Here is a 17782-nt window from a genome sequence, read left to right as displayed (position 1 = left end):
ACTTGCATCCAATGGGTTTTACACCATTGGGTGGCTCTACAAGCTCCCAGACCTTATTAGAATCCATAGATTCTATCTCAGAATTCATTGCCTTTTGCCAAGATTCTACATCTCTATCTTGGAGTGTTTCATTGTAGGTCCAAGGATCAAGATCTTGGTTATTAGTGGTTATGTCTGAAGACATTTCCAAACCAATCCACTTGTCAGGTTGTCTAACAACCCTCCCACTACGATGAATCACCTCTTGTTTTTGTACGTCATTAGTGACACGTTGTGGTTCCTATTCTTGCACTATTGGTACTGAAGGATTTTAATGTCTCTCCTCTCAATACTTCTAGAATAATACTACTCGGGGTAATAATTTAATGCACTGTGGGTGGAATAAGATTAATGATGTATAAATTGCCTTCTAATGCACCAGAACAGATAAAAAGTTTATTTTTCTTAATGACGATCTTGTCATTTAAAAGAAACAAGATACCCATCCTTAATTAACATAGAAACTGAAATCAAGTTCTTTCTAAAATTAGGCACATAAAGACAATTCTTTAACACCATAGTCTTATTTCTACCAAAAGATAAACAAACATCTCCCACTGCAATAGCTACTACTATCGTAGCATCCCCAAAGATATGGTAATCTCTCTAGTACTAAGTTTTCTTATTTCCTGGAACCTCTGCAATGAAATGCAGACATGGTTAGTGGCTTCCGTATCTATACACCAGGTACTCGTAGATAACACCACTAAACATGTTAAACGACTAATGCATGAGACATACCTCCATTTTTCTCTTGGTTAAGAAGAGGACAATCTGGCTTCCAATGTCCTGACTGCTTGCGGCACTTGAAACACTTGCCCTTAGGCTTTTTCACAGCTCCTTGAGGTCCCATGCCCTTCTTTGCCATATTCATATGCTTTTGAACATTATTCTTCTTCTTACCGCCATTAGGCGTAGAAGTAGAAACCTTCTTAGTAGCATAAACCTGAACATAACTCTGCTTAAAGAGACTCTCAGCTAACTGAAGTTCTGTCATAAGTTCCGCCAAAGAATACAACCTTTTGTTCATGTTGTAGTTAAGGTAGAATGGTTCAAATCTTTCAAGCAGCATCATGAGAATAACATCGACCTGCATTTCCGCATCGATATCAGATCCAAGGATCTCCAACTCATTCAGATAAGCTATCATCCTGAGTATATGATCCCTTACAGGAGTCCCTTTAGTCATAGTTGTGGTCATCAAGTTTTTCATGGCAGTTTGCCTAGCAGCCCTATTATGGTGTCCGAAAAGTTCCTTGAGATTGGTCATCATATTATAAGTCGTGGTCATGGCCTGATGTTGATTGATAAGAGCTCAAAACTGTAGTTTTAACCCTTTAACAGTCATACTTTTAGACCAATTATGTGAGTAATAATTAAGAGTTAACACTGATTACGTGTTTTTATGCATTTCAGGCTTCAAAGTCCATTATGTGCAGAAATGTGCTACTTTAGCGAGATAGAGGAGCAAAAGTCGGTTACTAAGGAGTTCTGTGATTAAAGGCCAAGATTCAAGAAGACAAAGCCTTTCTAAAGCCCGGTCAAAAGCTGAAAAGTCGACGCGGGCAAAAACAGCACACAAAGTCAGCAGAACTTCCGAAGGCCATATCTTTGGACTCAGACCTCGGAATGGAGCCTACCTTATGTCAAAACGACCGGCTCGGAAACAGATTTCCAATGGTCTAAGGCTTGATCCAATCAGAGGAGCAGAAGTGGACGAAAAGTCTGTTGAAACCAACTGCAGCTGAAGAGACCTTTTTGGACTGAAAGAATTAGGTTTTGGGCCTGATTCTCTGGACCAAAACATGGCTCCAAGCCCATGCACGATTTTTGGATCTGAAAGTATAAAAACAAAAGCTTAGCTCTTTGTTAATGGTAGATAGTTAATGGTAAATAGGTTAGAGTAAAAAGTAGCCATTAAAATAGCTTCTAGATCTAGTTTTTATTTAATTGTTTTTAATTAAGTTTAATTTCAAATCCAACTCTTGTTTTAGATTAAATTATTAGAATCATTGTTCTTAATTAGTTTGATAAATAAAATAGCTAGTTTGTCAATTTCGATTCTTGTCATTTACATTTGTGTTAGATCTAATTTCATTTATTACTTGTTATTCAATTCTTAGTTATTAATTAGATTTTAATTATTGTTTAAATTAGATTAGTAAATTGCAATTCTTTATATCATGTTTAGTTTAAATTTAATCGAAAATGATTGCGGAATGATTCTCAGCTAAACCTCCATTTGAGGGGGTTGAGAAGCCTTGATGAAAGCTTGATTCCGACTATCGTAGAATCGTCGTAATTTCCTTTCCACTCTAGAAACGATTAGTTCACCATGAGAATGAGTTTAATTGTTCACATGCTAGTTATGAATTGGTAGGAATGCCATGTGTAATTAGGGATTAGGAAGAACCAATTGTTACAAGCGATTCAATTCGGATTCTGACGATTATTCGTCGTTAATAGGATTAAGTCGAGTTGAGGTGGAATCAATCCCCCTCTAACTCCTTATCATAGAATCAATGTAGCATTCCCTTAGTTGTTCTGATAGTCGACTAGTGCATCTTGTGGGTAGTTGCATCGTAGTCTAGTTACCTTTTCGTAAATCTCTCATTAGACTTAGAGATTGAATACTTATACTTAGAGAACATTAACATGCGGAAGGACTAGGAGTGGAACGAATCACTCTACTCCACTATATCTCATAGGATTGAGAGTAGAAATCTTTGATAAAAATAGACACATAAAATTAGTTTTAGTTTTACTTTCGTATAGAGTTTCATCGCTTTATTTCGTAGGTAAGACTATTCAATTTTATCTTTTATCAAATGGCGCCGCTGCCATCTTAGTTGCACTTTCGCATTGTTTTCGTAGTGTAAGTACCTTTTTTAAAGTCCCATTAAACCTACCCACCCTTGTTTGATTCATACTGTGGTTTTCGATTGGCGTTGAAAAGTTCGAAAAAAAATACACCGAAGCGACCGACCGCCTATAAAGGGCGCACCACGCTCTATAGCTGGAACTTCGAAAGTGCGACCGCCCTAAAAACACTGTAATTTGAAAATTACACGGAGCGCGACCGCGCCCTATGATAGCGCACCCGCGCCCTTTGTTAATTTTTCCGGAATTCTATAGTTTTGACTCGAACTTTGATTTTTCAAATTTTTCAGTATTCTAACTTGTTATATACACTGAACACGCGTAAACAAGACGTTATTCATAAGCGAAGCAAGGACGCAATCAGGTATTCCTTTCTTCCACACCTCGTATCTCCTGTTAGAGGTTTATACTAGTATATCATAATTGTTTGGAGTGTTGATGTGTTTAGCTAAATTTGGTTTTAGCCTTGTATGAGATTAAAGTCTGGCCGAACAAAAATAGCGAACGTAATTACACAACAACGTCAACAAACAAGTCTATCTAGTATACCACCCACTACACCTCTAGCTACTATTTCACACACATCACCTGACACAATGCCCCCGACGAAGAAGAGACTCCTCTCTCTGACTTCTACAAAGCCTTGAGCGATAACCCCAAATCTTGCATCGTTCTAGCAGACCCAGTGGGGGATTTCCGAATCCCCCAAATATTTTAATTTGTTACCCGCTTTTCATGGATTAGACTATGAAAACCTTATCAAGACATCGTGGGATTGAACAAGTCCTAACAACATTCCACCATCCCTACGGTTGGTGCGGAACAAATTAAACTCGGGGTATTCCCTTTCACCTTAGCCGATAAAGGCGTCTTGGTTAGCGCCCAAACGCCTAATTCTCGTGGACTCGTGGGCTAAACTTGTTCAATTTGTTTATGGAACATTTTACCCACCCCTAAAGACGGATGAGATGTTTTCCAAGATTCATTTCTTTCGACAAAATCCTCATGAATCATTTTCAGAGGCTTGGAATCGTTTTCACCGATCTCCTTATAGAGTGTCCACATCATAACTTAGCTTAAAGACACGTTAGTTCGTGCCTTTTTCAAAGGACTTCTACACCACCATAAAGAAGTCCTAGACATAATGAATGGGGGTAGTTTCTTAAGTAAAGGAGCCGGAGGCTTATAAATTTTTAGAGGATCAAACTAAAGCGAAATAACAAGGGGGTAGTGATGATATCCACCGCTCGCTAGTTCATCAAATACTGATTAAAGGCCGGTATGTTTGAAATTAAACACGATGCCGAGCTTAAAACTCTAATCGAATCACTCACTAAAAAAGTAGAGGCCATTTCTGTTCAACAAAAGTCTATCCCCGTGATGAATGTAAATTCAAATCCATGTAGTTTCTGTTGGAGCCCTGAGCATCCCGACTCCCACTGTCCTATAGCCTATGAACAGGCTTGTTCCATTAATAGTTAACCTAACGCCCCTTGGAGATAAAATCCCAACTTCGGTTGGAGAAATAACCAACACGTCACACCTCCAGGGTACAATAATCAATATGTTAGGCCAACACAAAGTTTTAACCAAACTCCACCACGACAAGGACAGGGTTAGGGTAATTTTAATAATTATAACAACCAAGCGCAACCTCGACAAGGTCAAGCACAAAGTCAAGGTAGTTATAATAATTATAATGCTAATAGAGGTATCGTTCCGGTAAATAATAACTATCAAAATCTACCCATAAATAATTCACGGAAATAGTTCGGTCCACACCACCCGTGACTACTACACCCACACAACCGGATCGTCTTAACACCTTCATACAAGTGAGCCAAAAACTTTTCCAAACCATGGCTCAATCTAACCAACAGCTTCTACAATCCATTAATAATTTAACCCAACAGTTGGCTCAAGATAAAGCCCAAACCAAAGGTGTGTTGCAGTCACGCAATACCTAATCCTAAAACAACAAACACAGCCTTTGAGGTAACTGATAATACTAGTAATGAATATGAAAATGTAGGTGAGCTAAAGGCCATCACCACTCTCCGTTCTGGCAGAGTGGTTGATAACAAAGTAACTATGCCTATAGTTACCCCACCAGTAGCCCCTACACCTGCTATTTTACTAGATACTGAAATAGAAACTGAAGAGCCTACCACTGTAGAGGTACCAGTTACAACACAACCTAAGAAACAGAAAGCCACGGTTAAACATCCAGGTGATATCATTGCTAAATACAAACAGAAACCACCGTTTCCACAAAAATTAGCCGTGTTAACTAGGGATACAAATTATGAGGAGATTAGGGATGTTTTCAAGAATCTAACTATAAACCTTCCCTTCCTCGAAGCTATAAAAAAGCTACCACACCATGCTAAGTTTCTTAAGGAATTGTGTACTACTAGCTTAAAGACCAATATACCAAAAGACGCCTTTTTAACAGAACAATTCCCAACTCTATCTGAACATAATGGAATTGTTAAGTACAAGGACCCTGGTCGTCCTACCGTATAATGCACCTTAGGAGATTCTTATACGACGACCGCGTTATTAGACTTGGGGGCTAGTGTTAACTTACTCCCGTTTTATTTGTATAGACAAATAGGTCTAGACGAGATGCAACCCACTAAAATGACGTTGCAATTAGCTGATCGGTCTATTAACTATCCTAAGGGTGTCGTCGAAAATGTTCTGGTAAAAGTTCAGGATTTTTACTATCCGGCTGATTTTGTCATCCTCGACACAGAAGTCGTTAACGACTCTGTCGATCATCTTAGGCGTCATTTCGGCGAAAACGCCAATGCGCTCATTAATTGCCGCGATGGTTCAATGTCCATGTCTTTTGGCCATCTTGTTGTTGAAGTCAATGTTTTTAAAACAAAGACACAGTTACCCGATTCGTCTATGGATGGAGAGGTAAACATGATCGAGTGCTTTGCTCGAGATTATTTCAACAACACGTTCCCTGATAATCATATGCCCAAATTTCTTTCCTTTGGAAGTTCAGAGTCCAACATTTCCATCCCTACACTAGTCGATACACATATTACGGATGAGGATGAGATAGATGACTTTCTCAAATATGTAGAGGACTATCATAGTAACGAGGATATGACCAATCTAGATGAGCAATTTGATGAGTTTCTTAGAGCAGGTGATGATTCACCCTATCAAGAACTACTTTGCATAACACCCACCTCGACTCCCCTCCTTCCACCCTTTCAAAGGAATCTCGAGTTTGTACTCGATCCTTTTGTTTCTTCTGTGCTTCATAAGTTTTTAAATCCACCTAGTAAACAAATACTTCAGAAGACAAAAGCGTTTGACACCTTCATTTTCGACCGAGAGCGGTCCTACCTACACTATGAATGAGTTTTGTGCTAAACCCACATCCTCATTTTTTCCATGTTTTCCTTCTACAACTTACCCATATCCACCATATTCTCCACAACCATTCACTCTTTCCACACTTATTCACTAGAACACCCACTCATTCAAAAATGAAAAGAAGGTGCATGCTAGGTTACATAATAAGGTTATCCGATTTCGCTTTCATTTTACTAGGTTGCGTCATAGGAAATTTTGGTGCTTGATTGTGTTTGGATATATTTTCTGTGATATTTATTTATGGAATGATCCACAATTATTTCGGTTGTTGATATATGATAAACTGCATGTTCATACATATGTTTATATAAGTCTCGACTATCTGACTATAAACGACTCAACTTTTGTGTTTGGTGCATTTTCTTTCATTTCCATATATTGGTGAGTGCACCATTAAGGTAACCGGGCCCTCCCTATGGAGTGTGTGGCTATAAGTACCGGATCCTAAGTCCACGTTTAAACATAATTCACGTTTTCCACTCTTGCATGTTTTCTCGGATTTTTGAGTCATGTTTCTCTATGGGGTGAATTATGTCTTTCTTGTTTATTGTTTTCTTTTTAAAATTAAAAAAATATATATATATATATATATATATATATACGGTTTGTCTAGAGTGCCACTCTTATAGTGACACTCTTATCTCACACTTCTTCTGGTCCCTTGGATCTCTTCTCTAGATCATCAGATCTAGATCTAATTCAGTCAAAAATCACGAAATTTCAAAATTTCAAACTATTTCAAAAACAAAAAAACGAAAAAACGCAAAATTTGTTTTCTTCTTCATCTCGGTCTTCTTCTTCTCCAAAACCCAAACCCTCTCAGCTCGCATTACAAACAATCGAAACTTTCAGCTCATTGGAGTTAACTCGTGTTTTAGTTCACAATTTTGTTCGTATCAAGTAAACAAAATTAGAACATTATGAACGAATGTGAACAACGAGATGGGAACTCATCAGGTCATCATTGGATTGCGGTAAGTTAAATGCATCTTACTTGTTGGTTTTGATTCATGTGCAAAGTTTAAGGCTCTGTTTTCTGTTTTAGATGTTTTAAAGTAGATAAAATCGTGAGCCAATGTGCCTCTAAACTCTTTCAGCAGTCTAACCTGGGTGTGTGTGTGTGTTTTCCCTCCTAGATTAATGACATGATTATAGAGGATCCACAATACTAGGGTGTCGTTCATATCTCGGCAAAGGCTCTAAACATCACCTGGGGAAATGATAAAAGATTTTGGCAATGGATCAATCTATGTAAAGAAGAAACTATGTGAGCATTCTCCTAACATTCTCTTCTTATTTAATCAAGTATTTGGCATTGCTTAAATTTTATTCAAAACTCTTTGATTCATTTGTTCACTAGTTCAAATGATATTTTATCTCGTCGAATATTTGATTCTATATTGGTCCCCGATGATGTTGTGTCATGGACTTCATTGATGTCCGGACTTGTTAAGAGTGGTTTAGATATGGAAGCCTTGGTAACTTTCATGTCTATGGATGTTAGGCCTAGTTCAGTAACACTTGTTACAGTTTTATCAGCTTGTTCTAACTTAAGAGCTCTTAAATTTGGAAAAGCTGTACATGGTTACAATTTAAGAAACTTGAGTGGAGAAAATAACATATTTGTGAACAATGCAAAATTGAGTTTGTATACTAGTTGTGGGTCTATCACAAGTGCACACAGCCTTTTTGAAACAATGGGTAAGAGAGATGTTGTCACTTGGACTGCTATGTTGGGTGGTTATGCACAAAGAGGGTATTATGAAGAGGCAGTTAGGATTTTTCAAGAAATGTTACAAGGAGGAGAAGTTCAGCCTAATGAAGCTACTTTAGTTAATGTTTTACATGTGTGTGCTTCACTAGGGGACTTAAGTTTAGGGAAGCGGGTGCATTCTTATATGGATAGTAGGGATAACGTTGAATTTTGTTTTTTTGCAGGTCTTAAAGCTACAACAAAAGATTCAAGCTCTCCAAGCAGGAAAGGCAAAGATTCAAGCTCTATGGATTGATTTACTGCTTATATTAGGGTTTCCAATATTATCCAAAGTTCCTTTTGCATTGTGGGTCGTCCTGTTTCTGGGTTTGGTTTTTAGAAAAGGTCATCTACTTGCATAAATTTGTTAGAACATTTTCTACTGTTAAAATTGTGAGACTTTTTACTGTCGATGTGTATAATATGGTTTAGATTCCTTTGGTTGATGACTGAGGTAGAAATTATTTTTGTGAACTTAAGTTTGATTTTTGTTTGGGTATTGAGTGGTTAGGTACAATGATTTCCAACTTAAATATCCTGACTACATCCTTCATCATTTTGGTGAACTCTGTCAGAGTTTTAACTAGTATTTTCGGTGAACTTTGTCGAGTTCATCGAGTTTTAACTAGCATTTTCGTGAACTCTGTCGAGTTTTAACTAGCATTTTCAATTGAACTCGCCGAGTTTTGAACTAGCATTTTCGGTGAACTCTGTCAGAGTTTTAACTAGCATTTTCGGTGAACTTTGTCAGAGTTCGGTGAACTCTGTTATAGTTTTAACTAGCATTTTCGGTGAACTCTGTCAGAGTTTTAACTAGCATTTTCGTTATGAGACACTTTCCAAGATGATATTCCTTACCTTATGGAATCAAGCTGCAACGGCTGTCTTGGCAGTTTTGAGCCTGTAATTTCATGACAACTGGAAATAAGACCAAAGAACCAAACCACCATTAACTTTTATTTTTATTAACACCAAATCCAGACCCGCTGCTAGTAAACATCATGTCAAAACTCAAAACCCGCTAGTTGAGTTTTAGTTCGGCTTCTAACTTGGAATTTGTAATCACAATTACTGTTTTTGTTTATTCTGTTTTGAAGCTCATTAGAAGTGCGCTGGGGACTAATAAATCTCTATGGCCTTTGGATACTAAATTTTGATGATGTAAATATGTAATCAATAGAAGTTGTATTACAAAGCGTGACTTGGAATACTAAAAATTCATAATAAGATCAACACAAGTTAAAAACACCAATGAGATTGCATTACGCGTATGAAAAACCTTAATATTCCAACCTGAATTTCACATGGTAATAATATTTCAAACACACCATAAACAAATGAGAATGCCAGTAAAAACTTGTCTCATCAAGTATCTAATATAAAGCTTAACAGTGAAGATGAGTTCCTCCGATCAGTCAAAGTATGACAGCATCTTGATTAAAAAACAATTTACCATACCATTCAAGGTTACGAAGGCCAGGATGAAATTCCTTACCTTCTCACATAAGAGAATTCAGAACAATCAAAACAAACACTCCCTACTATACCAAGTCTGGCATTTTAAAAGGTACCTTACATTACATCAAGTATTTATGCACCTTCAGAGTATTACAACACTAAGTATTACAATCTTTAGTATGTATCTTCAAAGTATCTTCTAGTCTAGTCTACTCCAGTCCGAGTTGGATCCTTAGTTCTTCTGGCAAAATACACTGGTAAGAGCTGTCCTAGAGGTTAATGAGGCCTTGAGAATGGAGCGAGCCTGCATTAGAAATCAACTGGCATTAAGCAATCTTCAATAATATTTGGTGACAGAAAGCTTTCAGATACTCAAACTAGACTATTAAACAATAAGCTTCCACTCAGGATATTCCCTTGAAACAACTCTGTAAGTCAGAGTATAACAACCTACCATAATGCAGATGTTGTTGGTTTGGTACAGTGTGAAACATTGCAACTGCAAAATCCAGATACACTAATTATGTAAGGGAAACTAATCTAATCGGCTTTGTTTTGATTTCTCTGGGATGATCTAGATAGCAGTCACACTATAATGTACATACAATCTCATGATTATGTGTTATGTTTATATATATTGCAACTACTGGCTACTAAAAATTTAAATAATTTATGCAAACTCAGATTCGCTCATTTGCCATCTGCCAATGTTGTGAGTTGAGAATTCTTATACTAGTATCCCATTTACCAATCACTTTTGCAGTCTACAAAGCATGGTGGCAATGCAACATTTACTCAAATTGTAGCATAACTTAAGTTATTGCTGATATATATAGAAGTAAATACTGAACCGCTAGTGCTTTCGATATAGGAAGCAATTGGCGCTAGATACAAGTATTCTCAAACAAGTTCATAGAAAAATTATGTTCACGAAATCAAGATCAAAGAACACAAAAAGAAATTGCTATTTCAAAGTATAGTGAGCCTTCTTATACATATAGTATTCCATTAAGAGAACTATACGAGATTAAGGGAATAGCATTACTTGACGTCTTGACCAGTATATGGAGAGAGTGTGTTATTCACTTATCCATTTCATATAATACATGATTAGCTGGGCAAAATAGAGATTCTGATATGGATGAAATTTGAAGTTTACAAGTTAAGTATTCTACAAGTAGATGCATTTTGACACAAATCATTTCATATATGCCAAATAATTCAAAGAATAAAATAATAATTTTTAGTGATTCACATAAATGAATCCAAATCCTCCGCGTGGAGGGAAGGTTGGAATGCCCTCATCCTTCAATGAAATACATGCGATAGTTGGGGAACTTGGTGTATTAACAGATAACACGAAATAACAATGGACAATTTCACTTGTCCACAAGGATTTCTAAATTCAAGACCCAACCAAAAGTTGCACTTTAATCAAGTTTGAACAAATAATTTCAAGAGAGAACAAATAATTTCAAGAGAGAACAAATAATTTCAAGAGAGAACAAATAATTTCAAGAGAGAACAAATAATTTCAAGAGAGAAGTGATGACACAATATTTACCTTTTTTCACCCATTGTGACAATTGTTCCTCTAAACAACCCGGATTTCTTAAGAAATCCATTTCCTCTTTAACAATCAGATCAAGAAATTTTGGGTTTCCTCTTTTAACCAATTTGTTTGAATAATTTATGAAATTTGTTTGAAGGGTTTTGGTTTTGGAGAAGAAGAAGACCGAGATGAAGAAGAAAACAAGTTTTAGCGTTTTTTTCGTTTTTTTTTGTTTTGAAATAGTTTGAAATTTTGAAATTTCGTGATTTTTGATTTGAATTAGATCGATGATCTAGAGAAGAGATCCAAGGGACCGAGAAGAAGTGTGAGATAAGAGTGTCACTATAAGAGTGGCACTCTAGACAAAATATATATATATATATATATATATATATATATATATATATATATATATATATATATAATTAAAGAATAACATAGTAATATAGGAAGTCTCGGGAATCGACTTTAAAAGACCCCATTTACTAAAACAAATTTTCTAAGCTCCATTGTAAAAATTTGTTTGGGGGTGGGGTGTTAAATGTTTCCGCCCTAGAATGTTTATGTCCCATTACAGATTGCTTAGGCCGTTTAATTGTATTACGATTCGGGTTGACATAATCCATGAATTTAGAGTTCAATTGTTAGCATAACGTACGTCATGCACGCACTTCGAGATATTTTCCACTATCTTATATGTCATCCACGGTCGGAATAGAGTGTTTTATGGATCATTGGATTGGAAATTCTCTCTTGATCATTTCCATATCTCATTCGCAAAAATCGGACCTGTAACGAAGCGGCAATTTTGATTTGAAGTTTCGCGAAAAATCGAAAAAAATCACAAATTTCGATTTGGGCTTGGGCCCAACCCGCGCCCACCGACAGCGCGACCGCGCCCTTACCTTAGCCCAACAGTCGCGATCATCTTCCACAAACCGCTATTAACGCCAAAGCTTCAAACAAAACCTAAAAAATAAATAAATAAATAAATAAATAAAACAAAAAAAAAAAAAAAAAAAAAACAAAACCAAATTAACCCACGCCCCAGTTCAAATCGATTTCAAATCTAATCTAAAAGCTTTCCACCACCACCACTGTTTGCTTCAGTCGGTCGATTCAAATCCCACCACCACATCCCATTTAAACCCCCATTACATTCCAAACTTCCAATAGCTCAACAAACCGAATTTTACCAGAAGCAAGCTTTTTTACAGCGCGACCACTTCGCTACCGCTTTACAAATGATGTGAAATGATCAGTCGAGACTGGAATAGCTTGTGGTACTCGACTGAATCCTATTACCATGAGGACTTAGTCCGACGGTTCTACAATACGAGGGAGTTGGAAGGGACTAGGATTTTTGTTGTGGTGGCGAAGAGGAGGAAGGAAGTGACGACGGGGTTGTTGGCTGAGATTCACTACACCATAATAGGATATTTGCAACACGCACCTTTTTTGCTTTGCAACGCTTATTTACCGTTAGTAAATTGCCAACGTTAAATAAGCGTTGGCAATGTTGTAAAGCGTTGGTTTATTTGAGTGAATTTCCGGAATTAATTGCTAACGCTTAAAAAGCGTTGGAGAAGTGTTACAAATCCAAAAAACCAAAACAACTTCGAAATTTCAAAAATAGGGAAACAAAAAAGAAATCGCCGTCGGTACGTCAAAATAGAAAACTTCTCTTTCTCTCTCACAGCCGCTGGGTTAGGTTAGGGTTAGTGCGCGATGAGAGATAATAATAATAGGAAGTGGGCGGTGTGCAAAGTGTAAAAGGGGTGGGAAAAGGGTGATTCTCTAAAGATGTTCTTCCACATAGTGTTGGAACGAAATATGCAATTGCATCCTCGCCATTTCGGCCCCAATTTGCGCGAAAAGCTTGTTGCTAAGCTTATGAAAGATGTGGAAGGCACTTGCAGGTATTATTTCTTCAAGCTCAAAATAAAATACAATAACAACAACTAAAAACCCAAGCCTGCAATCTGTCTTTTAACAGGTACATCCTCAAAATTTGATCTTTTACATTATCATCACAATTGTTGTTGTTGTTGTTTTTTTAATATCATTATGTTTACATGTTGGGCCTTTCAATTCAACAGTTTTTTGGTTCAGTATCATGCTTTATGCTTTTTAGCTGATTGGGTGTCTTGAATTGATTAGTAGTGCTTAATTAGCTTGTGATTTTGTACCAAGATCTACCCTTTGAGCTAATTATATAATTCTACTGACGAAATTCATGATTATGATCATTGGTTTAGGGGAAGTAATATATATTGGTGAAGAAAAGAGAGAGGGGGATAAGTATGGCTAATAATGGCCTGCCTCGTGGTCGAGAGGGCAACTAGTGATATGCTGATTGGTCCAGATTGGGGGTTAAATATTGAAATATGCGATATTATTAACATGGAACCTGGGTATGTTTCTACATTTTGTATAATTCAAGTTTATTTGTTATTGATCATAGCTTTACTTATGACAGTGCTGATGATCTAATTGTAATTTGTTTTATTGGAATGTTTTGTTTTGAAATTATAGGCAAGCAAAGGATGCTTTGAAGATACTTAAAAAGCGGATCGGAAGTAAAAATCCCAAGATACAACTTCTTGGTCTTTTCGTAAGTTTACAATGGTTGCTCATATATTTCTTTCTCGGTAAATAAAAATAATATCTATTCGTATAAGAAAGTTGGAAGTATAGTTCTTAAGCCATCTTTTAGCTAAAGGATCAAAGAAGATACAAGACAAACCACTAGTGCCCTGTGATCAAATTTAACAGATTAGGTTCCCCATTTTAAAGAAGAAATCATCTCATCTAATTTATTAGAATTGCAGTGAGGTTTTCTGCATTGTGAAACACTTAATTGATGTTGATAGCCATCCTACATAACCACATTTCTACCTAACTCATATGCTGTTAAGTTTTGTACTGCTCCCCTTCCATACAGACCATAAGTTGGCAAGTGTTGCATAACTTAGAGGCACGATGAAAGATGCTATATATGTTGCACTTGATGTACATTACCACTGTTAACACGGTGGAGAGCTAGGTCTTTCTAAATGTGAGATAATGATGCCTAGAGAATTTGGCACTGCATCTTTTGTGAGATTTCTTGTCGTGGAGCAGTCAAGGTGGTTTTGTTTCAACACTGGAACATATAAGACTCCCATACATACTTTTAGTGACTGGGATGTATGAGGTACCCCAAGAAGAGGGTTGAAAGCTCACAAGAAAAGGCGCATCCAACTCAAAACCAATTGGCAATGAGTGGAGTGGTTCCGTGATAGTAATTGGATAGGCTTTAAACTCACGATGTGGGACTAATAGCCTCAACAATGTTAAATCTTTTTAGCCTCTCTATACTCTTTGAGCTAAGCTATTCAAATAATTTATCTGAGCTAGTTTAAGCTATTATAAGGCTCCCACTTGGTATAGCTATTATAAAGACAAGTGTAGGGGTGAGACTGAGAAGGTTTGGATTAGTCCATGGAATGCCCCTTCTTGTAATCAATTGTTGCCTATAAGAAACATACAACAATCAAATAGTTTAACAGAGAGCAAAATTGCTGACGCCTAAACCCATTTGGCCGACTTGTGCCGTTTTCTAAAAGGTTTTAGTCTCATACATATATCGATCTCCTCTCAGATGAGTAGGTGATACAAATCAACTGGTTTTGGCACATTAGTAGATCCTTATATGCAATCATGACATACTTCTCGTCTTCAGAGTTTATGAATGATGTTACTTGTTCTTGAAATGTCAGGTGTTGGAGACCCTCAGTAAAAATTGTGGAGAGAGTGTTTATCAGCAGATAGTTGAGCGTGATATCTTACATGAGATGGTCAAAGTAGTGAAAAAGAAGGTGGTGTGATTTCTCCTTTATCTTATTCCTTTTGGATTTGCTATTCTTTTTTTTCTTCTTCTGTAGATTTGGTTTCTCTTTTCTCATTTCTTTTTATCAATTTTGTAGCCTGACTTGAATGTAAGGGAAAAGATCTTGATTCTCATTGATACATGGCAAGAAGCTTTTGGGGGACCTGGAGGAAGGTATCCTCAGTACTATGCTGCATACAATGAACTGAAGGTGCTTATTCAAGAGTTTCTCTCCTATTTTTAGTTTGTCTATGCGACACTTATTTCTTATAGCTAAATGTCATAGACCACTAATGGATGCTTGTTTAACATCCAAAAAGTTATTAATTGAGTTGTCAGTATGGTTCTTTTCGCCCCAAAAGAATTAATATTCCCATTTCTCAATTATTGGCAGTCTGTTGGAGTAGAATTCCCACCTCGTGCAGAAAACAGTGTTCCTTTGTTTACTCCACCACAAACTCAGCCTATACTTCACCCTGCTTCAACATTTGAGGATGAAGCTATTGAGGCCTCACTCCGGAATGATGATTCTGGTATCAGGTACTACTCTTCGTGCAACAGTAACTGGTATTTTGGTGGTTCCCTGTGGGTACTGTTTGTAGACAGGAGCAGCTCCTGAAAAATTTGGCCCCTAGGTGGGACCATGGGATCCCAAAAGGGGTACTCAAATGAATTACGCTATGTAACGTGGTCAAAACAATAAAAGACCACATTTCCATAGAAAAAGGAATAAAATACGAAGTTGCTATTCTTTGTTGTTGTTGGGAATAATGAAGAGAGGAAATGAAGAGCTAGGGGTTAATAAAGTTATCAAAGATAAAAAAGAAATGAGAAATGAACTGAGCTCGGAGAAAACTAGATCTTACTGGTGTTAACAGACTAAAAAAACACTAAAAGGCATCTTGGGTTGTACAACTATGAGCCCCCCTATAGGATCAGCCAGCCATGAATATATGTAGTACTTGCTTTCGAGGTGCTTGTGTGGTTAGTGAAGCCCATGCTTAATACAGAAGTTTGTCGGGTACCAGGGTAGCTTTTTAGATCCCATGTATAATTACACACTAGTCCAGTTTTACTAAAATAATAATTGTGATTTTCCAGAAATAGTTTATAAAAAAGCAATCACTAGTCTTTTAATAGGAGTTTTTGTGTATTTCTTTGTTTGTGATGAAAGAGTTTTTGTTACATTTGACCTTTTCTCCTTTCTTTATTATTATTATTATTATTATTATTATTGATTTATTTTCTTTTAAATGCAGCTTGGAGGAGATTCAAACTGTTCGGGGATTAGCAGATGTGTTAACAGAAATGCTTAGTGCGTTGGATCCTAAGAGTCCCGAGGTAATTGTTCTTTACAGTTTTTGTATTTATAATATATTTTTTTGGACTTTTACCAAGCTGTACTCATTCTTTCCACCCTACTTTTGTCCTAGAAATATGTGTCTGCTACAAGTGTTGTACAAACCGGAAAAAACCGCGATTTGCAAAACCGGAAATGTACAACATGTGGTTTGTATCAAATCGCGATTTGAAATTGAAATCTTACGGTTTGGAGAGAGAGATGAGGGGGAAAAACAGTTTTTTTTCAGAAGAAAATTTGGAGAAAGTTAGAAATAGTTCTTATTTACATACCTTTAATTTAATTTTCTATTTTTGGTTTTGAGTTTTTCCATCGGGTTGCCATTGATGGCTTGTGACTCTGCTGGTTTTGTTTCTCCAATCTCCACCCAATGGAGAAGAAAGACTTTGCTTTGTGCACTCTTGTGAAGCAGGACAATAAAGTTGGGACCACTTTAGTTAAAAATTTAGAACATCAAATTGGGGTGGGCCTAACGTTCCCTTTATATTATTATTATTATTATTATTATTATTTCATTAGCTCCTTTTCTTGTGTAATGTGCAAATGGGCCACTTTTGAGGACAAAAAACAATTTATTATTACTTGACTAGTCCCCTTTTCTTGTGTAATGTGCAAATTGGAAAATTTTTAAGGACAAAGTTCAAATGAAATGGATTGAAATTACATGAAGTTAGAATAAAAAATATTCTAACGCATTCATACTTGAGAAAACAATCCAACTACTTGCATTAGATGCATTAAACTTTAGTTTTCTTTGTCTTTTTATGTGTAAAGAACCATCAGTTTTTTCTTTTTTCCACACTTACATTTAACCTTATCTTTTTGAGTTATGTTTGAATTTGAGGGACATTGGGCACTTGTAAATGTTTTTGAATCTGCAAAGCAATGTCCAAGACCATCTTCTCCATTTGATGACCTATCAAAGCAAGGAATAATTTATGAAAATCATGTAACTTCTCCATTTGATGCGTAGTAGTTATTGGAAAAGAATAACTTTTTTTCTCAGATGTGTTTAAAAGTGGTCGGCATGGATTTGTGGTAGCGACATCGGTGTGGATAGCATCGGAAAGGGCTAATTCGTGATGGAGCGGGGTTCGATCCACGTTCCCTCGCCAAGTACCAATGTGTGGTTTTTCGACCTTTTAAAGGAGAGATTTTGGATTTGTGGTTACCATGGTTAATAAGGTACATTCTTTTCGTTATTTTCACCAAAATTCAGTTTGTATGTTTTTGTGTATCACGGTAATTTGTGTATATCTTGAATACTTGCAGATGGGTTTTTTTTGGGGATCCAGATATTTGTATCTAATCCGTGAGTGATTTAACAAAGATCATCATTTTAATAGTTTAACATGTTTATAGTTAAAATGTCCAAGATGTTAAGGAAAGATAATATCATGAAGTATAATTTTATAAAGTTTGGTATTAGATGACAACCAAGATTGGAGGTAGATGTCTAGCTTGCTAGTT

The 17782-nt window shown here is 36.5% G+C and overlaps 1 protein-coding gene and 2 long non-coding RNA genes across 3 annotated transcripts; 2 read left to right on the top strand and 1 right to left on the bottom strand.

Annotated features, from left to right (window-relative positions):
* The first annotated feature begins 7037 nt into the window (after positions 1-7037).
* LOC147488873 (uncharacterized) lies at positions 7038-8525 on the top strand. Its single transcript, XR_015202984.1, has 3 exons — positions 7038-7292; positions 7455-7585; positions 8257-8525. It is a non-coding gene; the product is annotated as an uncharacterized LOC147488873 (long non-coding RNA).
* Positions 8526-9492: 967 nt separating this feature from the next.
* On the bottom strand, positions 9493-10291 carry LOC147488872 (uncharacterized). The gene is made up of 2 exons (XR_015202357.1): positions 9984-10291; positions 9493-9833 (listed from the first exon to the last, which is right to left on the bottom strand). It is a non-coding gene; the product is annotated as an uncharacterized LOC147488872 (long non-coding RNA).
* A 2569-nt stretch (positions 10292-12860) lies between these two features.
* On the top strand, positions 12861-16664 carry LOC147488871 (TOM1-like protein 3). Its single transcript, XM_086571284.1, has 8 exons — positions 12861-13000; positions 13340-13495; positions 13617-13695; positions 14843-14941; positions 15050-15163; positions 15347-15492; positions 16212-16293; positions 16617-16664. The coding sequence occupies exons 2-8, from the start codon at positions 13395-13397 to the stop codon at positions 16647-16649; spliced, it is 654 nt and encodes a 217-aa protein (XP_086427410.1). The 5' UTR covers positions 12861-13000; positions 13340-13394; the 3' UTR covers positions 16650-16664.
* Positions 16665-17782: the final 1118 nt, after the last annotated feature.

The sequence above is a fragment of the Coptis chinensis genome, chromosome 7, assembly GCF_015680905.1.
Source record: "Coptis chinensis isolate HL-2020 chromosome 7, ASM1568090v1, whole genome shotgun sequence".
Taxonomy (NCBI): Eukaryota; Viridiplantae; Streptophyta; class Magnoliopsida; order Ranunculales; family Ranunculaceae; genus Coptis; species Coptis chinensis.
The sequence above is the reverse complement of the archived record's forward strand: the minus strand, read 5'-3'. Positions and strand labels throughout refer to the sequence as shown.